Below are 27,067 nucleotides of genomic sequence, written 5' to 3'. Positions count from 1 at the left end.
ACACTTCGTTTCAACTCGTTAGTCCGAACCGTGTCAGTTTACCACCTCAATTCGATTCGCCTCTGCGGCGGCAACACTATACGTAGGGCAAATAGATATATATTCCGTGATGAGATAGCCAGGCAGTCAATGAGAATGTGTGAAAGTGAAGGGCGGGATGTATGAGTTGAAGTTCACCCTCGTCTTAAAGCATCTAGTCTTGCTTGGAGGCTATCTTCATCCGATGGGCCACCCCCTGCCGTGTCGTCGCCTTTGGGAGAGCCACTTCCGCCAATCGATTCTCCCAGTGCCACAGGTCTGCGTTCCGTCAGTGGTGACGATATTGAACCGAGACCAGTAGGTGCGTCCGTGAGCTGCAGGTAGGTGAATATATGTATGTGAGATAGGGATGGGACCACACTTACCTGCTGAGAAAGGTTGACACCTATTTCGTCAAGAACCTCTCGTAATATCTTATCACCTTCTTCCTCTTCATCTTCAGCATCATCCTCCATGACATCGTCCACAGCATCTGACATCATTTCTTCCTTCATATCCATCATCGAGCTCTCCTTTTCAAACTCATTCATGATCTTCTGGATAGCTGGGAGATTCAATCCCCTGTTCATCGATGCCATGGCCTAGAAAAGGTGTCAATGAGGACGCAGGGTTGAACACGTGAAGAATCGCTAAACATACCCTCGTGGCTCCGCGCATGGCATCTGCCATTTGTTGATTACTTCTTAGAGTCTGTATCCTCAGTCCAACGGCTTGTAGTTGCGTCCTCATTTGGTAAAACTTCTGGACATAGCGCCGAGTGCGAACGAGGTCCTTCGCCATCACTTTACATGCGTTCTACTGAAAACATTGAAATTGATACACGACGAAGGAAAGTAAAGTACCATTTGGCCAGCTTTGGCACTCCTCTTAATGTCTGCTACAAGTTTCTTCTCGCTCTGCTCGAGCTTTGACCGTTCGCGGTCAAGCTCTCGTTGTGCTTTGTTCAATGCACGCTGATGCTGTCGCAATCGCTCGGCGGGCGTGACCGTCCTTCCAAATAGAGTTTCCTTTGAAAACATTAGTAGATGTTAAGTGACAATTGAAATAGAGAGCGCACTATGATGTTCATAACAGTCTGTGTCCGGGCGGTGGTGAAGAAGTTACAGGATTGCTGCGCGCTTGCTACTCTCGAGCATGGGTCTTGGCGTTAGCTACTACGTATCCATTTAATTACGTAATAATATTGTTACTTATTGCTTAGATGACCTTACATGCCTGTATCCAATTTGGGAACTAGGTTCTTATCTATAGTACTCAATCTGGATATGGCCATTTTCTCGTTTCCGCTCATCCTATGGAACCTGATGCAGTCGGACTGCGTTGCGATCTAACGTCCTGCCATGAAGTTGATTTCTTACCAATCAAGTGTCACTGTAACAAGGTGTTTTGTAGGTACCACATCTCGCCTGATAAACACACTTGTGCGTCATTGGATCATGATGGGCTTTCCGAGGGACGTACCCCCATCGTAAAACGCCAGAGATGTGCTCTTGGGAATTGCGAGAAACCGAGCCTTGAAAGTGCTACTATCAGTCAAGAGGCTAATGTAGAAACGAAACCAACTTCATCTGCGGCATGCCCGAAATGCCTTCTGTCATTTTGTATCGAGTATGTCTTCCGGAATCGTTTTATACAATGAACTCAACCGGCTAGTCATCGTCATCCAGATTTGCATTCATGTGCAGGTCTGCAGAAGCAGGAGTCCGATGGGAAGAAGGACGCTCAAGATATCCTTGCACGCCATTTTGCCAACCCACCTTCACATACTCCCCTGGCCGTTCGACGCACAGTCAAACCTCCTACGGACCCGAAGAAATTAGCCCAGATACAGAAAGTTACACTCATGAAGATGCGTCACAGTGCTACTGCGGGAGACCCTAGGGACAAACCATCCACCGTACCTGTCAATGAACGCTTGCACATCAAAGCTCGATTGGAGGTGACTGGGATGCCCATGCAAGAATGCGTACTTTGGTTCAGGAAGGTAACATCCATCTTGTTGATAGGCTATGTGGATTATCTCATTTTTGGCTTGTAGTCTGTCGTCACGGGCAGGGCACTGGACCTGATCTCGGCGAATCTTGGGGTTCCCTCCTCGTATCAAACAGTCAGTGAAATTTGCCCAAGAATACGATCTCGATAACCTCATCGTCCTGCTAGCCGCTATGCCTCATAGAGAAATCAGTCTCAGATCCTTCAAGTTGCTCACCCCTCCAGAATGATCTGTTGTTGTCTGAGCAAGTGGAGGACACTTGTACTGTCATATTGTCGGTTCTTCCTCATATTCGAAGTGATTGATCGATAAATGTCATGATACTCGTCTTCATCTCAATTTGAAGATCACGCCGGATTTGCCACAAGCCTATTGAATTGTAACGGCGCCGGCGCCAGTTTTGACTCGCTTATTCCTGGCTTGTTTTGTGTCCATCGAATTAAACACAACCTAGTCTTTTTTTATCTCGTGTTGCGTTGGCAAATGACTGAATCCTGTGTGATTCTGCTGTCAATGCATGATGTCCTTAAATTATAATCTCGGCCAGTCTTAGCCAAGTGGTAAGCGTGACAGGACAGAGATTTGTTGTAGGTTCGAAACTTGTTCTACTTTCGATTGCCGTGGCAAGACCCGGGCACCAGGTCAACAGCGAAACTCTAGAACACCCCATAACGGAAGGCTCGAGACACCATGCAGGACTGGCCCACCGAGGCATGCATAACAGAAAAAAGGGGCTCACCGAGAACTGAATGACAAACACAAAGACAACTTGACAAGCCTCTGACAGGTCAAATGTCGATTGGAAACCGTTCGTGTTCGACAAGGGCTCCACTAACGTTGGGAGTCGGGGATGCCTCATACATAAACGGATTTAACAAGGTCCTGAAGTAGCTAGAGCTATATCGATGGGCTGTGTAAGGTATATTATAGGAACGTCGGGGTCAAGCGCAGGCGAAACATCAAGCTACTAATGCAGCTAATCTGCGTAGATGAGACACATTGAGGTATGCTGGAACGTATGTCTCCAAGCCAGACACCTCGCGAGGCCAGGGAGGCTCAAATGGACCGACTTCTTCCGATTCGGGAGACAAAAGTAAATGGTCGTTCCGATCATTTGCCTGAACGCGTGAAGCTACTACACGTAGAATCTCAGGAGAAATGGGGTTCTGGAGGAGTCAGCGAAGAAAATAATTGCAGAATGCGTGTGTCATACCTCATATTCTGCCACGTAGTAGTTCGTACACATTCGCTGTATTTGCATCGGACTAAGCATCCAGCAAACATCATAGATGATCTCTATATCTGCGGGCGTTGCCTGTTCAATGGGTGTCAATCAACGTTTGACCTGATGTAACAGTAAGACGCACCTTCTTCAGTTGCAGGAGCTTTATGGCCTGCATCAAGTGTTCTAACTGGAGCGTCCCCTCGGGCATGTCGTGAGACTTGCACCACTCTTCTATACGTGTGATATTATACTGAATTTGCATGGCTTAAATCACTTGATGTCAATGAAACGACGCTGTGTGATGGATGGAGACACACCTCGTTTCCAAGAGGAGAAGTTTCTTCTCATTAAAAGGTCATTAAAGCTCGTGACGCCGACCAGCTTGAGAAGCTCAGCCATGACTTGTTGCACCACTGAATCTTCCATGTAATAACTTTTCAGACTCTTCCAAACTATGTTCAGAAGGTTTAGGATGTCGTCCATGCTATATGCTGGCTGGCTGTTTGTATTCAGGAGACGATTGAATAACCGACCACCGCCATCGCTCGTCGTAAACCCTGGCAGAGACTGGCTCTCTATCAAAGCAGGTACGACCATCTTCGCAAGGCGCTTCTTCGTCTCTAGCATCCACGTGTGGTATATGTTATACTCCAAGCTGCCAAGGTCGTGCTTGACGACCGTGACAAGCCGTTCGTAATCATTCCAGTCAAACTCTCGGACAGCATTCTCTTCTCCAGGGCCAATACCTTGTAGCATGTCGCTCTCAGCCACATAGATGAACGACAACATCTCGTGAACATTCGACAGCCAGTAAATTCCGGGTATAATGGAATCTTCACCGCTGAACGACTTCAAGGTTCAACATGGTTAGCAAATGAAAACACTCGATGATAGTCGGCGATCTCACCATCACATGGGCTTGAATGGACTCCATAATGTTTGCCAAAAACCGCTCGCTCTCCGGTATCAACCCGTATTTCCACATTTCATTGGTGACAAGACTAATGAGATTCGCCGGGAAAAGGATCTCCTTCACAGCCGACGGGTTAGTGAGACTTGGTGCTGGAATCTTCAGGCCCCTGATGAGACCAACAAGAACATCCTCGTCCAGTCGCTTGGTGTCCTGCATAAGCTTGATCTTCTCCTCAGCAAGGTCATCATACGAGCGAACATCTGCCAGGCCGTTGTTGCGCATGCGAAGGACATTGTCTTCGCCGTTATATGCAACGGATACTGCGCGATGGTTGAGAGCTTGATTCTTCTTGACATCGAGCATGAGTTCATCAACGGACGTGCGGGTTTCGGCCGGGCTGAGTTGAACAACGCCTGCGGAACTGTGTCTTCGTTGGTGACGATTACTCGAAGGCGGGACAAGGGCTGCGCCGTTGGAAAGACCACCAGAATCAGGTATACGCAACGCCGGAGCAAAGGTAGGTGATACAGGAGCTTCGACTCGAGCATTCCTTGTGAGGGCGTTGTAGGCATTGGCTCGGTTTAGCTGCTCCCGTAGGCTACTAACCTCATTCTTGAGAGTCAGTATAACGGACCCATCTTCGACAGAACGTGAGGGGGTATGAGCAAAGGCCTTCTCCTGGAATTGCAGCTTCTCTGCTTGTGCGACGAGCTCATCTGAAAGCTTTTGCATCATCGCTTCCTTCTCCGCGACCTTAGCAACAGCCTCGTCCAATCGCTTCTCTACATCAGCCTTTGCTAAAAGAAGCTCATCACGGCGTGATAGTTCAGCCTCGGCTGTTGATAGTGCAGTCTGAAAGGACTTCGCTTTTGTGTCGGCCTCTTCGTATTTCGATGTCCACTGTTGAATCTGTTTCTCCAATTCGCAAAGCTGCGCCTGCAGTACCTTCTTCTCCTCCGTGCGTGTCTGAAGCGTTTGAGTGAGTTCTACTACCTTGTTTTCTAGCCGATACGATATCTCTTTGAACTTTGAGACTGAACGGGCCTCAGCCCTGAGAGCCTTCAATTCTTTCCGAGCGAGCCGCCGACGGACGCAAGATTGCAAATAAACGACACGCTTGATGTCCGTCTTGTGACTGCGACGATAGAGCCTAGGGGGAAACTTTGGTAAAATGTCATCACTTGACTATTACTGACGTACAATCCACGGGAAAGAGATTGCAAGAGAATAGCAGCGTGTGAAGTCTTTTTCTCTCTATACAGCCGTCGGGCTTGGGCACCGCGGATACCTGTGGCGAGAGATTTAATATGTTGTTGTCCGAATTCACAAAATACCTACGGCTCTGGAATAATACGATAGATTGTCTCGTTTGCAAGAAATTGGACCTCTGAATGAAACGGCGAACACCAGTTTGAAGGCGTCTTGCGGCAAAATCTCTACGAATGTTCTCCACGAGTCTACGGGCCAATATACCACGCCACCAAGTTTGGATTTTGATCGTAGCTCGGCGCAACTCCTGGTATTTCTTTACGGCCATGCGCCTGCGCATGTTCTTCTGCACAATCGTGACAAGAGCATTGAGCTTTTCTGAGCGGAGGGACTCCAACGCTGCGAGCATACCAGCCCTGAAAAAAATCTTTGTAAGACCACTCTGATATTTGTCAGGGTCGTTGATAGTTCTCTCAAGAATAAGTGAGCAGAGAGGCCTGAGTTCCATGTGCTGTATCATTGGCTGCCAATCCGCTGAGGGCACCAGCATGTAATACCTGTGTAATGATCAATAATTAATAATGCGGAAGGCCGCAGTGGTGATCGTACCGCTCAGCAAACTCTTCATAAGTCCAACGTGAAGGGTATCCAGCACAAGAAATACGTATGGTTTCGAGAACACCACAAGCACGCAACTGGCCCAAAACTTGAGACGGTGTGAACTCCCAAGGTCTTTTGGCTTCGTTGGGTTTGATGCACCGGATATAGTGAACGTTTGTGATGCTGAGGGTATCCATCAGGGTGATCAAGGAGGCCTTGAAGATAGAGCCTTGCGTGGGCTTCCGGATGGCAGCTCCTGGTCTCTTGGGGCCAGTGTTCGCTGCGACCAATGATGAACGACCGGGATCAGGAATGATGGATGAACGACGGGAACCTCCGCTGCCGGAATCAGACAGAGAGGGTGACCCGGGGTGTGGAGGATCGGCTGCTTTCACAGATCCGAGGGCAGCGTCGAGAACTTCCTTCAAGAAGGGGTTCTTCGTGGATGCTAGCAAAAGCATATGCTCATCAGGAACTGTATCGCGGTTCTTCTCGAGGAATCCTTCGACTTCGTACGTGACATCATGGGCATAGTGGGCAATGGTGAACGCAGAATTTCCAAATCGAGGTTTCTTGAAGACGTTTTTGTTGGCAGGCTTCAGAAGCTGGCTGCTTAGCTTTTGAAGGAAAGATGCGTCACTGCCTGACGGTAAACGCGACTCTTCATCAAGGAGCGCGAGGACGCCCAGTTTCCCTTCGATCACATCAATGCAAGGTTGGTTGTCTGAAAAGTCGATAAAAGTCCAGTTAATCTCTTCCTTAACGTACTCCTCTTGCTCGAGTTTGAAGACGTGAGAATTGAACTACGACAGTCTTAAGCTATGGACACGTTGCAGATACTTTATGCTCACCTCTTGTTGTAATTTCTCATTGGCATAGTTGATGCTGAACTGCTCGAAGGAGTTCTGTAAACAGTTGAGTATCATGAATTAACTGAAGGATGGGATGCACCTTCTGAAAATGTTCAAACCCGTAGATGTCCAGCACACCGATGAACATCTCAGCTCGTTCGGCGGCATCTCCGTTTTCACCAGCCAGACTTTCATTGACGATGGCCACCAACCATTCAAATAAGCATGCATACACAAACTTCGCCACACTGTCCCTAACCACTGTCGCCTGTGCGGCGTTGAGTGCGGTGACAATTTTTTCCGAACGCGTGATGATCTGCTTCTTGATAGTCCACTTCTTGAAATCGGCGAAGTTCACTCCCAAGAAGCGAGTAGCAAGAAGAAGAGCAGGATCTGCATCATCTATGGCCGAATCGTTTCGTGTTTGGGTAACCTTCACGTTGCCCAGATGGAGCAGTGCCGAGAGAAGTCGGAAGACGGCCCACTGTTTCTCTACACTGATTCCAACTGTCGATAATGCCTGTTGCGTTGCTCGGAACTCCTCTGCGTCATCAACTCCACTTATCGGTGTCGACGTCGGTCCTCCTTGTTTCAGATAGTGAAATTTAGTCACGTCAGTGTCAAGGCCAAGGTCTTTTCGTTCTTTCGACGGCGCGCCAGTACACAGTTGATAAAAGATATGGTAATTCCGTTCGGTCGTTGGTTGGAACACAATGCGTGATCGTTCCAGCAGGTAAGTCCGGATTCGGGCGCCGACAATTTCTTGTTTGCCATCAAAAAGAATCTACAGCGCATGTTAGATATTCAGCGGCCTAAACTCAAATTACTCGCCTGGATGTATTTACCAAATCGCGAAGAATTGTCGTTACGAGTTGTTTTGGCATTTCCAAATGATTCTAGAATCGGGTTTGTGGCGAGTATCTGGCGCTCGATTTCACTAGATTCGTCGAGAGAAAACTTCGTCTTCGTTTTTGTTTGGGATCCAGGAGGATTTACCGATGCCAGGTATCGCATGATGAATTTAGCCTAAAAATAGTTTAGAGCTCTAGTAACATGGAGAAGCACTGCACACACTGATTCAGTTTTACCGGCTCCACTAAACGACGATGTAAGTATGTCAGCATTAAAAGCAAACTACAGATGCATGGAGATTACCTTTCACCCGACACAATGATCGTCTGGCCCATGCCCTCCTTCGCCATCGCGGTATATGCATCCTCAGCAATGGCAAACAAATGAGGCTCCAGATCTCCTCTTTTCCGTCCACTGTAAGCTTGGATGATCTCGGGTCCATATAGAGTAACCCGCTGAAAAGGATTGACAGCAATAAGCACGATTCCGCTATATGTGTAGATGCTATGTTGGGCATAGCGATTACGAATGGTATGCAGGACTTGAATAGCACTCAGCACTGATTCTGACAGTTACCGTAGAAAATAGATACCTGAAGGCTCATTTAGATGCGATAGGGTAGCCAAATCATCTGCCGTTTCTAGTAAGGGAGGATTTCGAAGAGGAGGCAAGTCTTCCTTTCCGGCCTTGATATCCTTGCCAGTGGTATTAATGACAAATTCCTGTCATTCACGTTGCAACTCATGTCGGCGAATTCTGTAAATTGAACAGCAGGAAATATAACGCGTACCTTGCCTCGTTCATCGACAAACGCCAGTTTTATCGAATCGTCAGCGCCTTTGGTAACAGCTGCGACCTCTGCAGAAATCCATGCCTGATCCTTGTCTTCAAACCAGACTCTCGTTCCCTTGCTGTAAATGTTTTCAGCCATTGCCAAGGCGTCGTAGTTAACGGTCGTGAGCTACGTTGACCGTGCGCCTGAGCTGGAGTGCAACACGGTCGAATTGTGATCACTTAGAGACTGCAGAGGGACCTTCATTTGAATAATTTGTCCCACGGTCCATGATGTCCGGAAATAGGCAGTGACTTATTGAAAGGTCAACTGATAATACTAACGCAACGGCCCTCCGGACATTCCAGGACCTTTCTTTTCCTCTATCTCGATATTGCAACCGTTGAGTCAGGACGGAATACTGTTTGATTCAATTTCACTATCCTTGATAACATGAGATAAACATCTGGTTTAGCCGCGTCGTCCTTACGCTGCTATAGCAATGTGTGCATGGACGCTTTCTTCACCTTCATCTTCGCAGCCTTCTCCTCCGAGGCACCATTCTATCGATGACGATTTGCATCTCGATCCAAAACTTGCAAGCGTTGCGTGTCAGAAAATCCTGCACGTGCAACACGATGAGCGGCAGCATCAGACTCGCGAGAAGAATCACAGAAGGGTTCTGGGACAATCTGGTTGGAAAAATCATGCCGAGGAGCTTTCAAGAGTTTAAAAACGACTAGATTAGATACACTATCTGCGTCACAAACATGGACACGCAACATATCACGGATATGATCCTTACGATAAGTTGGTATAACACGAATGAGCACGTGCTATCGTAGAATAATGCTCTCTTATAAAGAAAGAAAAATTGTCTATCACCTGGCGCAGACTGGGAGCAGCGACTGGCAGGAAGACCTCCGCAGGATATTGCCTCTGCGCTTGTAAGCGCACTCGAGAAACCTCATAGAACCCAAAAAACTTGCGAAGAACGCACGATGACACTACAGAGCTCCCGTCGTCAGGGAGCTCTTGATCGGACACTACGGGCGAGGCGGGAGGAACGAAAGATAAAGAATTCAACGTCGATGAGCGCTGAGCTGCTAGCCATGGTGATAAAAGAGGAGTAAGAGCCTACGGAGAAGAAAAAAAAGTCACAAGATGACTAAGACGGGGATGATCAAGCAGACTAGGGTCCCGGGAATTAGGGTATGGCGTCTGGTTGACAGGCTAATTAGCATGGCCCTCGCAGAGGGCCAAATTTACAGGTGTGAATGACACGAAATTCACACAAATTTACTGACGGGGGTTTGGGGGCAGAGCCCCCGAAAGCTCCAGCTTTTTGACGCTAATTAGCGTTAATTTGAGGTGAATTTCACCTAATTGACTGTAATTTACTCTACAGACTTCCATGTCTCCCACTCGTCATCCATTGGTGTCGTCGATGAAGTTGCAGTGTCAGACGTCAGCTTGGATGGAGGTCCATGACTCGCGGAAGCGGTTGGCTCAAGCTGCACAGGCCATGCATATCGCGCCATTTGACCGAAGGAGCCGTCTTTGATGCCACTGACTGAATCAGATGTACATCAGTCTTTCAATAGTCCGAACGAGCAAAGGCAACTTACATCAGGTTTCCAGCGGTGCCACTGGCGAATTTGAATGGTTTCTTTTAATGTTGCGATGTCTTGTTGGCTCCGAGTAGGACTATTGAGCCACGTTATGGTCGTCACAGTCCTCTCGTCAGCCATTGACACCGGTACCACAGAATATAACTTGATCGCGAGAGCCTGACACAAGAACAAGACTTTAGTGAATTGAACCAATCGCGTAAATGACTTTATCACCCCAAGAACCTGCGCGTTTTCATCTTTCTGGACAGCGAGCCACCAATCCCGAACATTCTCGTTTTTGCGAGGCTTGCGGTTGAAAGGATCTGCACCTTTGCAATGTAGCAACTTGGTTCGACCTTACCCCATCGTAAACATCACCGTATTCGTGCTTTAACATGCGCTGGAGACTCGTGCCAACTCTCTTGATAATCGCATCTTCGGGGGACACAACAGCATAGGTTCCATAAGATTTCCTTAATTGAATAGGCAGCAAGTCGAGACAAAGTCGAGAGGATTGATATTTTTGTAGATCTGCGCTGCTCTATATTCAAGTTATCCAGTAGAAACAAATTCACCCAAATTGACACTATGTTTTCGAGGGTGTGAAATTGACACTGTCATTCACGGTAAATTTGCAGGGTAAATTAGCTGGGCAAATTTGCCTGGTGCAAATTCCCGGGACCCTAAAGCAGACAGAGATTAAATTTGACAAACCAGTACCTCCTTAAATTTTCGAACTATCGAAGTACTGTCATAGGCATACTAGGGAGATACCCCCAGCGTCAGTACAACTCAAGCATCCACCTCCTCTGTAACGAAGGTGAAAATAGACAATAAAAGTTGACATATGAAGGTTATGTAAAAACAAATGAGACATAAGCGTTAAAACGTTAAGGGGTTATAGAGCCGGTGGTAAGGAAACAGGACTCATCAGGAAGCAGATCATTGTATTATATGTATGTTTGGATTCGTTTGTATTGTCCCCATATACTATCCGTAGTATGAGACGAATGCCATACACGTACCACACCTGCAAAATCTTCGAGGACGACCGTAGGGAATTACCCGCAATGGGGAACCCGGATAAGACAAATTATTGCATATAGGTTCAGGTCGAAATATTGCGGCCATAGTCCATGGTCAGAAAATAGAGGATCTACAGCCCAACCAAAGTCATTTCTGGCAGAATTTGTTTCCCCTGTCGTCGCAAAGCTGCGTTACGCACGTTGAGCAAGCTGCAAGACGGATCGCCGCGAAGGCCACGCAGAGGGCGAAGATGCAATGTGCGCTTTCCATTGTACCAGTGTTTGGCGTATCATGAAACCGGCGACACCGCACATTGTGTAAAGATAGGGGGTCGACATACTTCAATCCGCGTCCTCCTGCACCACGAGCCAGGCCTAATCGCGACCGCACGAAACCTGGCGCTGCCTCTTGCACGCCTCAAAACCTCACCGGCACCCCTCCTGCCAGTGTGACTTCCGGAGGTCCTCCCACCACTGCCTGCTTTCGCCCAGTCACCAGGAAATGACAGTGTGTTTGTTTATCCTTATTCTACTTAGTAACCACATAAGATGAAAGATGATTTAAGAAAATTTGACCACAACACAACATTATCGTGATGGAGACAGAAGAAAATCTTATTTCCAAAAAAAATAAGGAGACATGTCTCTATGTTCTAGTTTAACTTCAACAAAGGACCCCGAAACAGATAACACGTCGAAGTCATCATTGCCATCCAAGTTGCCATTCGCGAGTACGTCGTACGAGAAGGTTGTCCTGTAGTAGTTACGAGGGTAATACGTACCAATTTTTTTATCTAGAAAGCGAGCTCGCGGGTGCGGCAGAGGATGGCGATGATAAGATATGAGTAGTACAATCCCATACCTGCAGGCCTGGGAGATGTGGTTGAACATCGATGTTGAATAATTCCGTGGCGGCATGTCCGGGATTGTCGGTGGTATGAGTTGGGCGGAGGCGGGCTTTGGCGGAGAAGGATAGCGGTGGCCACACAGGGGTATGAGACCATGGGCGCTAAAAGCGCGCGTTCAATCACTGGAGAAGTCTGAAAGACGAAGGCAGCGAGTGGAGTTTGGTGCGGTGGAGGGCAATGAAACTTGGCTTGGGAGTTAGATAAGGATGGTGGGTATTTTAGACGAGCAAAGCGACAGTGGGTAAACAACCCGAGTTGTAGTTTGGGTTAATTGAGATTTAGGTGGCGCCTCGAGCTCGTCGTTGTCGTTCGCGTTCGCGAGCGTCATAAAGTTGTCCTGTTGCCAACGTGGTCAAGAGATTTTTACCACTGCTGTTCCTATCCTATTACTAGCTAGTCGGGTAAGTCAGAGGGAAATTTGCAGCTGACGAGGTTTTCAAGGTCTTGTCATTACGTTCTTACACGTACCTTATTTTCGGGAGCTTTGGGGAGCCGAAGTACTACTATATACCAGGTACCATGAACTCGATATGATGATCAATGAGTTTCTACGTACTCGGCCATGAATGACATGTACGTATTACCATGTTTGCTTTTGCCCCTTTTGTCTGCAAAGGCCCCTTACACCTCACATTGCCTCCATAAGTATTAAGTAGGTAAGCAATTCAATTATAAGCCCTGCCTGAGGCCCCTGACTCGGAGACCTCCAAATTAGCCAGTGCATTTTCGGGTTGCTTTGATGCCAAAGTGCGACAACGCATCTTAATCACCGCGAGACCTTAGCATAAAATTGATTCAACAGATTATACAATCTATTATTATTTGATCAACCTCTTGGATGCAAGATGGCATGATAATAGTCTTCAAAAGTATGAGAAGACGGTGAAGTATACTATCGTAGGAGACACTCGTTGTCACCAAAAGGAATCGATTTATGATCTACCTCCAACAACTGACTGCGTGAAACTGCATAAAACTCGAAATTCTGGCGCAGTACATACCTGCTAATCAATTGTTCACTGTCTTGAGCCTGGAGAGGGACATCAGAAGCTATGAGAATTTTAGCTACAAACATCTTTGAGCACAGATTGAAAATGAACAAATGAAGAGAACGCACGAGCGTCGTTGCATGTGCTTGTGGGATCAGAGGATGCACGAACACTGACATCTCCACTAAGGCCGAACACATGTTGCATACTGAGGTGAATTAAATGATTCTGTCTGCCTGATTCAAGTGGTACAAACGAGAAGAGATCATGAAGCACACATAGGAAAAGAGGTGTGGCAATGAGAGAATGCCAAATGGTATAAGGCGGGCCAGCATGATCGGGCGTGAAACAATTTTTCACATAGACCTGGACCTACAGAGGTCCAGGAAATCGCATAGACCCGGAGGTCCAGGAATTCAGGGCCCCATTAATTATACACGTTGCTATCCTACAGTCTAATATTCCTCAGTACTCAGTCATCATTTACCTTTTGGCGTGGAAACGTGATCACATGGTTGGTCACGCGATGTAACGGTAAGCGAAATGTGACTCACGAAATGATGGGCACTGACGAATAGACCGTAAGTAGGGGATAGTATCACTGACAGGACATATGTAATATGTATATATATATAGTACCTAAGGCCTGAGGCCTGAACGTTGAACCTTACCCAGCCAGCTGACCCTCGTAGCGAACGTTACTTTTCGTAATTACTTACATAGACAATCGATATCTATTAAGTAGACCCTTGACTGGAAACCAGCCAACTGTAGTAAGGTGAACCGTCACGGTGTGCGTAAAGCCCTAATTATGTAAACCAATTCAAACCCCGGATTCGGCGCGGACTCGGATCAGTGTCAAATATATTTATGTAAAAGGTCAACTCAAGCGTGGAGCTCAGGCTCCCAGCTGAGGCTCAGGGTACTACTCTTGGCTGACTCCTGCCGGCTCGCGGTCATTCTTCGTTTACTCACGAAACAAGTTTGGCTGTGGCTTGAAGGCATGTAGAGCCTTTTAATAAGATCTTATCATGAGGTATAGCCCATCTTTTCGTTTGTCTTCACACACGGTCGATGCTGTATGAGCTTGTAAACGAGCGTATCTCCCGTCGTGCATTGGCCCGGGTCATGTCTACTTTTCTCTGCATACTTTTTGTGACTATCCATCCATTTTCCCAGCTGGGGGGATCGTCGGCTTTCCTCGTGTTGAGCTTGAAAGAGCTCGTGTTCTCTGTCCAAGAGGATCTGGCCCAGCAGCTTGAAATTACTATTATAAACATCGCAGGTGCCCTAGCAGGTATTGGCATGTCGACCTTTGCCAAATACCTTGCAGCTATTCCACAGGAGGGATCAGTGACATCGCGTCTCATACTAGCTGTATTCCTTGTGATAATCAGCTTTTTCGGTTTGTCTCCCGCCGCATGCCATACAGACACAGCTAACATGCTATTCTGAAAGCTGGTTGGGCGAAAAGCCGTCTTCCTCGTCTCCATTTATCTGCGCGGATATCGTGCTTTGTGTCCATATGGCTGTTAACCGACAATGTTGGTGTAACCTCTGTATGTTGCTGCGCTCCTCTCTTTACACGTAGTGTAACGATCACTCAGGCTTTCCTCTCGGACTCGGGCAGTTTTTTTATGGATCACTGTGACCGCTGCGTCTGTTTGCTTGTTTTCTAGCATGTTGATCTTGCATTGGTCCTCGACTCACCTTACTGAAGAACTCGCGTCGACTTTGAGAATTATCCACCGATGCTTAGCCGTGTGCATGGATAATCCATTCACGTATCCTTCTTCCCAGCAAATCACTGACTTGAAAGATTTACATGCAGAATTGGTCCACCGGTCTGTGATATTGAATGAGATGTACTATCAAGCAGCCTTTGAACTCCGTATTGGGCGCGTTAGCGGTGAGCATCCTGTTCACATGCTCATTTTCCACACATTAACATAGCATACTAGTCAAGTCCCTCAAGCCTCTGCTGGGCATGGTTGAACACTTGCGCCGTGAATTATCCTGGGGAATGGTTCCTCGGCCAGGTCAGACCGACTGGTCCAACGAATCGTACTGTGTATCATCTCCTTCCTTCGAGGCTTCAGCGATAGAGCTCGGCAAAACCATTATGATCTCAATCAAAGCAGTCGAAGATCTGGTGCTCGGCGTGTACACGCATGCCTCCCTATGGCGCAAGTCATTGCGTACAGAGAGAGATGCAGTTACTGCGGCTGCCATCAATCTCAATCTCACATGGTACACTGCAAAAACCGAGTTGCGTAACACTATCCGGACATTAGGCGAAGAACCGGGTTCCCCATCTGGCTCCATCATTCCTTCTCATCTCCATCATCAGTGCCTGTTTGTGACGTCATTGCTACAGGCAAGTAAGCTTATCCGAGGATTATTATAAACTGAATGCGCCAACGAAGCTAGATGGCGTACGACACGAGCCACATACTGCAAGTAGCTCAGAATATTTCCGCACACCACGAAGCTTCTAGACTTCGCTTCTGGCTCCCGCGATTGACATGGCAGTGGCTTGGCATTGCGCCCCGAACTTTCATAATGGAGGAATATGGGGCACCTATGGCCCATGATGCTTCCGAAGCAGAGACAACTCTATCAGCTGAGGAAGTCCGACAAGGCATTGCTTTTGTCGATCGACATGATGAGGTGACAAGTCAAGAGGTTTCCTATTCCCATGCCATCAAAAGAATTCCCAGTGGCCAACAGTTATCATTAAAGTCCTTTCCACGATGCTTGTTGTCGACACCACAACGCCTTTGGAATCATTCCTTCATACTTCAGCTTCGACTAGGAGCATCAAGGGTAATCCGCAACATGCAACATTCCAGTCATTTGCAGCATGCGACGAAAAATGCCATTGGGGTGGCCATGCTAAGTTTTCCGGCTTTTCTTCCTTCTAACTCAGCAGGTTTGTTTATTTTCGCGTCCCCAGTCAAGTGTGAATCGTCATAAATTCAATGTTAGGTTTTCAGTGGTTTAAGTGGATCCACGGCCAATGGATGATTATCAGCTACGTATGGGTCCTCGAAACAAATACTGGAGCGACCTGGCGCGTCGGTTATTTGCGTCTCGTAAATCCTTTTTGATCAAAAACTGCGACGGCGTGTTGATGTATTTGATAGTCAGGGACCATTCTAGGAGCTATCTATGCTTATATCGTGCGTCCTACGATACCATCACTTTCCCGCCCTGATCGCATTTACATAGACATGGGCTATCTGCGGCAAGAATTCTATTGGCATAGTGGTAATGATTACAGTAAGTAGTTCCGATAAATTAACAGCACCCTGCATCTTCTGACCAATGTTATCAGTTGTTTGATATACCCGTTACGTGGCTTGTCACGAAAAGCAGGATCCCGTCCTTGGGTGTCGTCGCGTAATGTCTCCATTTGACCTGCTATGCACGATACTGATCGTTATCCAGGTCTGTTACGCTCCCTCCTATCGTGCTATACCAATACTTAACTCCGGATTCGGGAGTGTCTACCCAAGGTATCGATTTTCACTTGTGGACCTGACATGAATATGTCTTACGATTGTGCAGACTTAGCTTGGATGAGGGCTTCAATGATTGCTTTAGGCATCATCACTGCGTTGGCAATGAATAGTCTTGTCTTTCCTCGGTACAGCCGGGTATGGCAATGTTATCCATGCTCGACCTCATTTGCTAATATTCAGAAGGTGTTGTTTCTGAAACAGACCAGCAGGACATTGAGATTGCTCAGCCAGTTATATCTTCTCCTCGTACAGTACGTTATCCCTTCGGTTATGATGTGCTCCTCCTAAACCAATTCCAGGGGGATGTTTCAGAATATATACGTATTCACACCGCACGACAAGCAAGAGACATTGAAGTCAGAACTTCAAATTCGCAATGCGCTTCATCGATCTTCGTCGCTGCTGACTATTATGAATGACGAGCTCAGTCTAGTGCCGGTGGGTTTGAATACTTAGTTCAATTTCCACAACTAACTCGTTCACAGAAACCAATGCGCCACTACCGCGAAGTTGTCCTCAAGATACAGAAGATTCTTGACTTGATGACTGGTCTTAGAAAGATACGGGAAAATATACCCCGCAAGGAGACTATTGCGTCAGTCCTGAAAGAACGGAAGGAATTTGTGAGTGCCGACAAATTCGGTTGCTGAACTGCATCAGATGCTCTTGTCAGATATCCTGTATCTGCGTCTTGCTGTTTGCGAGTCAGCACGTCTTTCAAGCTCGACAACCTCTACCGCAGTTCCTCCCATCTGCAAGACAAGCACTTGAAAAACTCGAATCACAAATAAAAGTCTCCTTGCGACGAGGTATCGACGTGGATGTGTCGGTTAAGGGCATCTCTTTGGCATACTCAGTTGCGGAAGGTGAGGTCATGAGGGATATGGTTGATACCATAGAGGATTTATTGGAGCTGTGCCGCCAGCTATTCGGTACATCGGCGTGGTTGACCCATACCTTGCCAGAAACGACTGTTTACAACGTTGATGAAGAACCTGGAACGCCCGGTGAAGGATGGTTTAGTACAGTGGGACGTGGGTAGAAAGGATATTTCATTCAAAGGCCTTGTCATGTAGCATAGATGGAATTTTATGGGTAATGGTAGCTAGAGTTATTGTGTGACATATGTAATGAGACGAAGGTGAATTATTCTATTGTGACGTCACGCAGTTTACGCGTTGTTATTCGACCAAACAACACGATGTCAATAAATTCAGGTGACATCTCTTTCTCTTCTCTATACCAAACTCTACTATGTCTAACGTCTGCCGTCCACTTTCCAATCACCCTGGCCACTTCGGGAGACCACTCGCACCAACATGCTATCCAGGCCACCATCGAGCTCATCGCTGCTTCCAGCCATAATATCATCCTAACAGGATGTATACTAACCCTAATGATTTTCACTACGGGGAGAATATCTTCTACTTGCATGAATCACAAACAATGCGGCATTGTTCTGGGGTCGGGCCGCGTTATGACGGTGGTCTTTCATGCGCGCCTCGGGCGTTTGCCCGTTTGCTGCTGTTTTCTTCTGCAATGAACTCTTTTGAAACCACCTTCATCGCCTCTTCGGAACGCGCTCGTAACCAATCACGGAATCACCTCCACTCATGCATACACACAGACCTTTGCATGTGCTGCCTCGGGAACCCTTTGTGGACGTGTCTGGACGTCACGCACAGAAAACTAATAACTTTCGTACGTTCGACATGGCTGCGATTAAAGGGAAGGCGGTGCCGGAAATGCTTCGGTTCACGTTGTGGGCAGAGGTTGAACTGCGGAGCGAGTGCTAGAGAGGTGTCGCGGGATTTTATTTGGTGACCTTCAAGAGAAGGAGCAGATCACGCACCGGTTCGCATTCTGTGGTTAACTGCCAGTGGCGTGCATCCTGGGTCACGCACAGATTTCTGTAGAGATCAATTTGCCCAGGGCCGCTTTTGGAAGACCAGTTATCTTGTCTTGCGCTTCTGCCCTCACCTCTCGTGGTTCATATTCTTCAGCAGGTCAACGCACATGATTGCCGTAGTCCGAGTCTTTGACTCTTTCCTCGAGTTGTGGGTGGTCTCACTGGGATCACCCGCTCCTCACCCCGGCGTCTTATGATTTGCTCGCCGTGAACAATGTTGTTTTCTCTACTTCCTTTGGAACGAGAAAATTTGCATAGCTTCAAAGCGCTGGTATGCGCAGCAAACACCCTGGCTTCGCGGTGATTTGCGACATGGAACCTGGTCTGGAATGCACTTGGTCGCGAGTACGGTACGTACAGGAAAGGGATGCTAAAGACTGTTTCGGCTAGTGTGTTATAGGTGCAACTTTGCTGTCGTCCCTGCAGCCTCGGCTCCCCTACCCTACGTGTCAGAGACATGCTGCGGAGTTGCCGCGTACGATTAGCTTATCCCACACTTCAACGCGTTCTGTGACCATATCTGCGATGCTACTGACCGTTGTCATTCTGAAGGTTCAGATTATGTTCAAGGCCATTCGCTCGAAGCTGACGTATGTCGGCGGGATCATCGCGAAGACATGATCTGTCGAATGCGCTTTTGCTTTTTCAACTATCCTTCAATTCGCCGGTCTGTTCCTCGTACCCATGTTCGGCCCGCCCCATGGGGTTACTTGGGATCCCTATTCACTGGTTCAACTGGTTCAATCCTGTCTTCTTTTGTCTTTAACCATGGGTTCGGCTTTCACACCTCAAGTCTACTGTCATTCCGCTGCATCATCCTTCCTTCGGGAGGGGCGACAGACTTATTCTCGAGTTTCAGCGGTGATGGGATGGCTTTGTGGCGTGCATGTTCCTTTCCCGGATGACGGGATTACGCACAAGACAGGTAGATCTAGAAGGATCATATTGATGACGGGTGAAGGACTCATGGAAGCTGTGGTTGTCTTGGTTTACTGCGATTGGCGTACGAACAAGAAGGTGGTTGGGAAGTTGCCAGGAGCGTGTTCCAGACCTCGAGCGACGGCTGAGTGGTCAACGACTTTTTCTGGACTGGATGCGACTTCCGTGACGTACGTCGTGGAGACGGTGATGGGGTGGTGTGCGAGTGTGGATGGATGGTCCGAGTTGTGCGAACGACAAGGATAGTTCAATGAGTGGCTGGGTGAAAGTGCGTGTGCCACCCTTCTGGCGCGGTGCGCGACGGTTGGGATTGGTCCCAGTGGGGAAAGCTTTTTGCTTCAAAAGTGGATGAGCCTAGTCCTTTACGGGCACTGTGGGTTAGCGGCAGTGAGGACAAGTGGCGAAGGCTGATAACCTCGTGACCCATGGAGTCCAACAATTTTTTGCATATTCCCGTCTTCGTGACGGTTGTCTTTTCATTTGTTTTCATCTACGGCGTTCACCGCACCATAATCATGTTCTGGGTATAGCATCAGGTTATACTACAATTTGTCCGTTGATACAAATACCCGTAATCTGAAACAGTCAAACTGAGGAAGTATGAGCTTATTCTACGACGCCTGTGATAGGCGCGATGATTATTATATAGCATACCCATACGCCACCATGCCTTCATTGTAGCTGTTGCGAGACAACTCGTGAACCTCATCCTTCTCGCAGGAATCACTCTTGTGTGGCCGTGGGGGAGCTTGCGCTGGGGTGGGTGGGGTGACAGTCATATGCATCACAGGAAAGCCCTTGGTAGAGGTAAGACCAACAACCGTTGGACGAGAAGGGGAGATAGAGACAGTCAAGTCGTCGTCCGAACTCTCCTTTCTCCGGAACAACGAGCGGCAGGCGTAACGATCGTTGTGGCCACGGACACGCACGATGACAAGCAAGAGTATGCCGAGGACGGTGACCATGACCATGAAGACGAAGATCATGATAACGGTACCTTGAGGTTTGTAAATATGTGTTCCACATGTTTGATGGGCGGGTGCTTACCGAGGCTGAATGAGACAGACACAGACATGGATGACTCAAAGCAGTCCGACTGTCCGACAGATCGTTCTCACTGGCAAGAGTGGTGATAATGAGAACAGTGAGATGGACGTCAAAGTCAATGATTGTGCGTAAAGGAAAGAATGCAAGACGAGTAACCAATTTTGTAACGCTGCAAAAGTGAATTGTTCATTGTCAGTAAGACGATTGAATAAGTAGTAACAGCGAATGCATTTGATAGGGGCCCTGGTCTGATTCAGAATCTCACTTAGTGTTGTTGACCTTTATTTGGAAGTGGCTGGCAATGTACTGCTCAGTGCATAGTGGTAGCAAGTACATAGTAACAACAGCACGGACGCATTCATCTACTTAATTATTTTTTATTTCTAGACAGATTTTCACTCGTCTCTGCAGAGTCGACGGGCTCAGCCCAGTGGAAACGTCCTTAACAATGGACATAGTTTTTGGCAGGAAGAAAGGACGTCCCCGCCAGTCCTCGGTTACAGGTCGTGATCTCTCCGAGCATTCTATTCCCTATGACAAGCTTGCTCCTGCCTCTCTGGTCCCAATGCCCGTCGGAACAGTGTCGCAAGGTTTGCGGGGTACACCTTCAAATCCGGTTATTTCAGCTCCCCTCACAAACCCCACTCTGACCCACAATGGGACTGAGATGAATTACAGTCACTTCACTGCTTACCAGCGCAGCAGACTTGAACGGGATCGGGCCAACATTTCTCGTCCGGATTCTAGTGTTAGTGCAGCAGACTCCTCCACCCTTTACAATGAATCTGTGGCTTCGTTCACCACCGGAAAGCGACCCAAGACTCCTACCCATAAACTTCGCAGAAGTGAAGCATCTGGTTCATCCGGCAGACGTAGTCCAAATGGTGCTGATTTTGGCTCAATTCCTCTCCCATCTTCACCGGCCGCATCTCACTCTTCTCTTCGACCTGGCTCCTCTATGCCTTTTTCGTCGGAAGCCGAGCGCACCTCTCGCTTCTCGAGTTCCGATACTCACTCCAGTCATCTATCGCATTTCTTCCATAAACCTCATTCGAACCAGGAGGAATTCGTCTTTCCTCGGCCAGAAAGAGACGAGGAGATTGAAGTTCTCTTTGAACACGTATCAGCGACTCGCGACCTCCCTACGGTGCACACCCTCACCATTGAACAGAAATGGCAGTTGGTATATGGTGCAGAACAATTACGATGGCAGGAAGAAAAGACTCGAGAGGAACAGGCTCGGAAGCAGGGTGATTCAAGTGCAGCAGGCTCTCTTGGCGAGGGAACACCAGACTGGTATATCAGGAAGTTCCTTGACAACACCATCACTGCGAAACAGGCCTCAAGTGTCTGGGTATCTTTGAAGAGTCATGAAACGAGGTGGGAGGTTAGTCTTTGCGTTGTAATTATTGATAACCTTGGTCTGTTTAGTTGGCTTGAACGCTTCATTGAGCTGCAGGGCGCATCTGTATTGGCGCAGGCGCTAATGCACATAAGTCGTAAGGGTGCCAAGAGGTAGCACCGTTGTTTGAAACTCAAGTCTATCTACTAAAGCTTCTCATAGGCTCCCATCTGACACCCACCTCGAGGGTGAGATCGCCAAGTGTTTGAAGATTATCTTCAATAGCGCCGTATGTTTCTTTTTTATTTGCTCATCATTGTTCATTGGGCTCAGATCCTCGCGGTGCTTTAGTCCAGAGTGCGCGACGCTATAAAATTGAATGGTGTCGTCACTCAAATCGCGTCTTCTCTCAATTCACCTCATCTGCCAAATCGCAAAGTGATTTGCGAAGTTCTCTTATCTATCATCTACAACGGTACAGACTCTCTTTCATTAGTATTTCCAGCTTTAGAAGCCCTTAGTGGTGCCAATGGCGAGACACACGGATATTATGACTATTGGTTCAGGTCTCTTGAGAGCGCGCTGCTGGGCAGGGGCAAGATGGGGAGTCTGGTCGGAGCTAGCGAGGAAGTTCGCAAAGGCGCTGGACATGACAATTCCCTCGCAGATTATGCAGTAAGTATGTTTTACTTGCGCTCTGGCTAGGATATTAATTGTCTCTAGTCAACCAATCTTTTCGTGATTGTTCATATCATAGACGCCATAGAAGACTTGGACGTACGGTTGCACCATCGCTCGTTAATGGACTCTGCTGGTCTTCAGCGTATCATTGCTCTATGTCACGAGATCGGTACTGAGCCCATGGAAGCACAGCTTGCAGAACTGCAAGCCATACTAGAAGAAGACGAGCAACGACTGCGGGAGCGGTACGACCAGAAAATACTTCGCGACCTCAATAGCGCTGAAGACATTTGGAATGCCCTTCGTCACAAAACGGAGAGCACAGGTGCCAAGGATTACTTCCTCTCTATGATGCGGCATCTACTACTCATCCGAGAGGAAGGTCCCGATATGATGCGCCTCTATCAGTTGTTGGACTCACTCGTCACGGACGTGGTTATGGACGGGAAACTTGCCACCGCGGAGAAGAGACTTGGGCACACTGTTCAACGGATCATTGGCCAGCTAAATGATGCTGAACGATATCAGGATGCCATTCAAGAGGCTGCCGAAGCTCGTTCTCAGGCTCTGCGTCTAAAGCTTGAGAAGGAGGCCCTTGAAGAGGAGATGTCACAAGGTTCAGACGGTCTTGTCGGTCACCTTAAGGCGCAGGTCGCCCTCCTCGAACAAAAGCTTGGCTCTCACCGGGAAACCACGAAGCGTCTCCAAGGACAACTTGAGACGCAGAAAGTCGGGTATGAGGAACAAATCGCTCAACTGGAAGCTCAAATCTTGGAACTGTTCAGAATGCTAAGGGAGGTTGGCAAGGGTTACGAGAAAATCCTTGACTCTAGTTCTGGAACTATGGACCGGAAGACCCTAATAGAGACCCTGAACAAGCATCTCGAGCGAACCAAAACCATCAGCATCCTTGAGGGGCGTGGCAAGAAATCTCAAGATAACAGGCAGGGGAGTGGTGAAAACGACCAATCAGATGACGACGCCACTCCTCGGAAGTCTGATGTCCAGCGGGGTGCTAATGGTTCAAGAGGCCGATCGCAACATTCCAAGGCTACCCGGATATCTGGAGTCCCTAACGGCCATGAGTCGCAATTCATGGATGCTGACGAGGCGGACGAACGGGCACAAATTAACCATCAACTCGTAGCGAATGCCAAATTTGTATGATCTTTTCATTAGCAATGCTTGTAAATGCTCATTGGTGTCGTACAGTTATCGCCTGAAGATGGTGCCGTCGCTAGTCCTCGGAGTGTTAATCGCTCACCCAGGCGTACAAACCGTATGATACTAGGCGATGACACACCATCACTATCCCGTTCACATCGCGCCAACAATCTTCTCGCACCTCGGTACGACAACGCGCTTGATTACAGTGATTACGAATCATCACTCCGCGAAGAACATGATGCGGAGAGCGAATTCGGTCAATCCACACGCAGTGGATTCACCACTTTGACCGATGAGACCCAACCCACCTCTGTTAGTTCGGACGGCTCTTCAGAAGCGTCTCGTGGACCCACTGCTGTGTCCTTCACCGAACAGCTTGCTAGAAAACTGCAATCCCGGGGTCGAACACTACCTGTTTCGGAGGGTAGTCCAACGCCATCTCCGCTTGCCTCCCTCGCTGAGGAATCTGACGTTACAGCAGCACCTCCCCCTCCCCCTCCCCCTCCCCCTCCACCCCCACCCCCTCCGCCGCCGCCGCCAGTACCACCGAAAGACGATGATGAATCAACCCCGCCAGCTCCTCCTCTGCCACCACCACCACCACCACCTCCGCCCCCGCCACCACCCCCTGGATATCTTCCTCCTCTTCCAACTTTTTCTAGTGCCCCGCCCCCGCCGCCACCTCCGCCGCCACCCTCTTTCCTGAAGGGTGCTCATTCTATCCCAAGTTCAGCATCAAGTTCAGCTCGAGCATCCATGTTCCTCAGTGCAAATCTCAATGTCCTACTTTCTGCTCGCAAAGATATGCCATTTACACCTAGTGCCAAGATGAAGCAATTGCAGTGGGACAAGCTTCCGCAACAACAAGTCGGCAAGACACTTTGGAAAGACGAAGAACCTGAGAAAGAGAAAGAAATGCTTGCCAAATTACAATCTGACGGGGTGTGGATGGAAATGGAGGAGGACTTCAAAGCCAAGCAGTTGATGATCAATCTCATGGGTGTGTTCTCTTTACTATTTCGTCATTTTAGTTGACATCCCTCCTCTCCCGCCGGAAAGCTCGACAGAGGCAGGCCGAGTTGAAGAGTGTCCTTGACCCACAGACGAAGAAACGAGTTGGTGAGTTCTTTGAGCGCCAGAAAATTTTGGACATACCACTTAAAATTCTTCCAGAGATACTTATCCAACGGGTGAAGAGGATGGAACCTGAGGAAATTGCACGCCGCATACAGCAATTCGATCAGGAGATGTGCTCTGAAAACTTCTTGAGCGAACTCAAAGGCGTCCTTCCCACCCCAGAACAGGTGCGATACCCACTAAATACTTGGGCTTTGGTGGTTAAGTCATGTCTAGATTGGCAAACTCAATGTATACCGTAACGCTGAGCCTGAGGAACTGGCTGGATTACACCCTTCCGACCGGCTCATGGTCAAACTTATACAGATTGACCGTCTTGGTCCCCGCATAGAGAGTATGCTTTACAAATGCAAGTTCGAGGAACAGCGGCTGCTCCTGGATGACGTATGTGGTTATTCATTGGGCATTTTAAGTTATTCATCACCATTACATAGGGCGCAAGGAAGGTGGGCGAAGCAGGAGATGCTTTACTGCATGCTAAGCATTTCAAGGAAGTTCTGAACGTAGGTCCTGAGCTCAAAGTGTTATTTTCGCCTCAAATATTTTTTCAGCTCATACTCATGATTGGCAACTACATGAATGGCACAGGGATTAAGGGAGGTGCCTTTGGTTTCAGAGTGAGCAGCATTAACAAGGTAGATCCCTCTCTTTTGTCCTCTCGACCTGGCTTAATCTCACCACAGCTTGTTGACACTAAATCCGTCAACAATACCACACTACTCCACTTCCTTGAGCGGACAATTCATAAACATTTTCCAAGCATGGAAGAGTTTTTAGACGAGCTCGCCAAACCCGCAGAGGCTTACCGAGGTTCGCTCCTGCTGTACAACAAACCTAGATTAACTGACATAACTCACACCAGTGAATACTCAGGATATTCGAAAGGATCTCGCCGAACTTCGTGATGGTTTGAAACGTATTCGCCAAGAACTGAATGACTATCATACCGACATAGCACAAAATGACGGGTTCAGCAACCAGATGTGGACCTTTGTCGGAAAGGCAACGTCGAAGCTAGAATATCTTGTCGATGATGTAAATCATGCGGAAACCACTTTCACGGAAGTGGTCAAGTATTATGGTGAGGACGAAAAGAACATTACATCACCGGAATTCTTTGCGGTTTTCAAAACCTTTGTCACTTCTTTCAAGGTCAGTGGTCCTGACATGTTGGTGCAATGTGGTTACCTAGTGTTTTACAGAAATGCAAAATGGAGAACCAAACCGCTGCTGAAGAGAAGGCTGCGGTTGAGAAGCGGAAGCAAGCTATGGCAGAGACGAGGCAATTGCGCCAGAATGCCAAGGATGCTAGCATACGAGAGGAAGATGAGTCGGTTCTGGACAATCTACTGGAGAAGTTGCGCAATGGAGACACGGTTACACGTCGCGCAAGAAAGGCTCGTTTGAAACCGGACACTAGACCTCTCGTACTTCCACTTGACACTACCGTTGACGTCGCGCGAGATATGCTGGCTGCTCTCAAAGCCGATGGCTTCGGGACGTCGTCACCTACCGTCTCTTCTGCGCCACGACGGCGGACGCGGAGAAGGACTGACCTCGGGGGTGTTGACTCACAATCTGCCCTGTCTCCTACAGTAAGCTTACCAGATCTACCCAGCCCAGACATAACAGCGGACTTGACTTTTTCGGACGTGCCATAATTCCTCCATCTGCCTTCGTTAGATGCTTCTTTATCTGTATCGTATCTCTTTGCATTTAATAGTCTTGCTCACCACACCTAACTGAAGGACTGTTTGTTTGTCAATGTTGGATCCGATCAAGTTCAACTTTCAGAATTCCAAGTTCTGAACTATTCTATGACCCCACACAGTCCATATATAAGATACCCTTCGAACATGATACCTTCCACTAGTAGACGCATGATTTTCTCTCTGCTGCTTCTCGCCTCGCCCCTCGTGCATGCAGCCCAGTCCGACAACACGACTCTAGGAATAGAAGTTATCCGCGCTCACTTTCAGGGGGCTGGTCTGGTGCCATACTTATTGGCAAACTTCACCCCTACTGCGCTTCTGACTGCAACGTACACCGGCGGCGGTATCGTGACCCCGGGTCAACTTCTTCCAAAGTCTCGTAAGCGAATTCTCTTCGCCGTAGGATTTTGTTCATCCCGTGCCAGGAACGCAAACTGCCCCAAGCCTCACTATCACGCCCGCCAATATGACAACCTTGTTAAATGAGAAATACACTCTTGTGATGGTTGATGCCTGGGCTCCAGGATATACTGACCCGCGGGGTCAGATTTGTCACTGGATTGTCAATGGTGTAACCGTACAAGGTACGGACGTGCTCCTAATTGCATCTGGTTTGTTGA

The 27,067-nt window shown here is 48.1% G+C and overlaps 8 protein-coding genes across 8 annotated transcripts; 4 read left to right on the top strand and 4 right to left on the bottom strand.

The window, feature by feature from the left end:
* Positions 1-33: 33 nt before the first annotated feature.
* DFJ58DRAFT_804295 (vacuolar sorting protein DID4) lies at positions 34-1,197 on the bottom strand. The gene is made up of 5 exons (XM_041391020.1): positions 1,097-1,197; positions 882-1,046; positions 679-834; positions 405-620; positions 34-353 (listed from the first exon to the last, which is right to left on the bottom strand). Exons 1-5 carry the CDS (start codon positions 1,106-1,108, stop codon positions 174-176), a joined length of 729 nt encoding a protein of 242 aa, XP_041240420.1. The 5' UTR covers positions 1,109-1,197; the 3' UTR covers positions 34-173.
* Positions 1,198-1,307: 110 nt separating this feature from the next.
* Positions 1,308-2,574, top strand: DFJ58DRAFT_915940 (uncharacterized protein). Its single transcript, XM_041395456.1, has 4 exons — positions 1,308-1,647; positions 1,693-2,023; positions 2,078-2,146; positions 2,200-2,574. Exons 1-4 carry the CDS (start codon positions 1,334-1,336, stop codon positions 2,335-2,337), a joined length of 852 nt encoding a protein of 283 aa, XP_041240419.1. The 5' UTR covers positions 1,308-1,333; the 3' UTR covers positions 2,338-2,574.
* A 239-nt stretch (positions 2,575-2,813) lies between these two features.
* Positions 2,814-8,677, bottom strand: DFJ58DRAFT_804290 (myosin 5). Its single transcript, XM_041391019.1, has 15 exons — positions 8,473-8,677; positions 8,275-8,404; positions 7,986-8,223; positions 7,905-7,926; positions 7,662-7,856; positions 6,931-7,614; positions 6,831-6,884; positions 5,989-6,782; positions 5,509-5,936; positions 5,371-5,458; positions 4,165-5,320; positions 3,575-4,106; positions 3,400-3,521; positions 3,246-3,347; positions 2,814-3,198 (listed from the first exon to the last, which is right to left on the bottom strand). The coding sequence occupies exons 1-15, from the start codon at positions 8,611-8,613 to the stop codon at positions 2,992-2,994; spliced, it is 4,893 nt and encodes a 1,630-aa protein (XP_041240418.1). The 5' UTR covers positions 8,614-8,677; the 3' UTR covers positions 2,814-2,991.
* Positions 8,678-9,828: 1,151 nt separating this feature from the next.
* DFJ58DRAFT_804288 (uncharacterized protein) lies at positions 9,829-10,621 on the bottom strand. The gene is made up of 2 exons (XM_041391018.1): positions 10,083-10,621; positions 9,829-10,027 (listed from the first exon to the last, which is right to left on the bottom strand). The coding sequence occupies exons 1-2, from the start codon at positions 10,203-10,205 to the stop codon at positions 9,923-9,925; spliced, it is 228 nt and encodes a 75-aa protein (XP_041240417.1). The 5' UTR covers positions 10,206-10,621; the 3' UTR covers positions 9,829-9,922.
* Positions 10,622-13,886: 3,265 nt separating this feature from the next.
* Positions 13,887-17,665, top strand: DFJ58DRAFT_804280 (uncharacterized protein). The gene is made up of 15 exons (XM_041391017.1): positions 13,887-14,394; positions 14,448-14,552; positions 14,620-14,898; positions 14,951-15,366; positions 15,420-15,921; positions 15,978-16,084; positions 16,136-16,171; positions 16,221-16,271; positions 16,327-16,391; positions 16,440-16,507; positions 16,560-16,648; positions 16,697-16,764; positions 16,813-16,951; positions 16,999-17,136; positions 17,187-17,665. Exons 1-15 carry the CDS (start codon positions 14,064-14,066, stop codon positions 17,553-17,555), a joined length of 2,763 nt encoding a protein of 920 aa, XP_041240416.1. The 5' UTR covers positions 13,887-14,063; the 3' UTR covers positions 17,556-17,665.
* Positions 17,666-18,994: 1,329 nt separating this feature from the next.
* DFJ58DRAFT_37087 (uncharacterized protein) lies at positions 18,995-19,931 on the top strand. Its single transcript, XM_041380083.1, has one exon. It carries the CDS (start codon positions 19,107-19,109, stop codon positions 19,605-19,607), a length of 501 nt encoding a protein of 166 aa, XP_041240415.1. The 5' UTR covers positions 18,995-19,106; the 3' UTR covers positions 19,608-19,931.
* A 71-nt stretch (positions 19,932-20,002) lies between these two features.
* DFJ58DRAFT_747852 (uncharacterized protein) lies at positions 20,003-20,631 on the bottom strand (the record flags this gene model as incomplete). Its single annotated transcript, XM_041387557.1, has 2 exons — positions 20,409-20,631; positions 20,003-20,358 (listed from the first exon to the last, which is right to left on the bottom strand). The coding sequence occupies exons 1-2, from the start codon at positions 20,434-20,436 to the stop codon at positions 20,003-20,005; spliced, it is 384 nt and encodes a 127-aa protein (XP_041240414.1). The 5' UTR covers positions 20,437-20,631.
* A 123-nt stretch (positions 20,632-20,754) lies between these two features.
* DFJ58DRAFT_687601 (uncharacterized protein) lies at positions 20,755-26,551 on the top strand. Its single transcript, XM_041383330.1, has 14 exons — positions 20,755-21,788; positions 21,840-21,923; positions 21,973-22,039; positions 22,102-22,425; positions 22,474-23,592; positions 23,644-24,598; positions 24,658-24,717; positions 24,772-24,902; positions 24,952-25,119; positions 25,170-25,238; positions 25,287-25,370; positions 25,419-25,545; positions 25,598-25,887; positions 25,938-26,551. Exons 1-14 carry the CDS (start codon positions 20,857-20,859, stop codon positions 26,394-26,396), a joined length of 4,869 nt encoding a protein of 1,622 aa, XP_041240413.1. The 5' UTR covers positions 20,755-20,856; the 3' UTR covers positions 26,397-26,551.
* The last annotated feature ends 516 nt before the right edge of the window (positions 26,552-27,067 follow it).

Source organism: Suillus subalutaceus, assembly GCF_016647625.1.
Source record: "Suillus subalutaceus strain FC151 chromosome Unknown DFJ58scaffold_107, whole genome shotgun sequence".
In the NCBI taxonomy this organism is placed as follows: domain Eukaryota; kingdom Fungi; phylum Basidiomycota; class Agaricomycetes; order Boletales; family Suillaceae; genus Suillus; species Suillus subalutaceus.
Note: the sequence above shows the minus strand (reverse complement) of the source record. Positions and strands in the feature narration are given on the sequence as shown.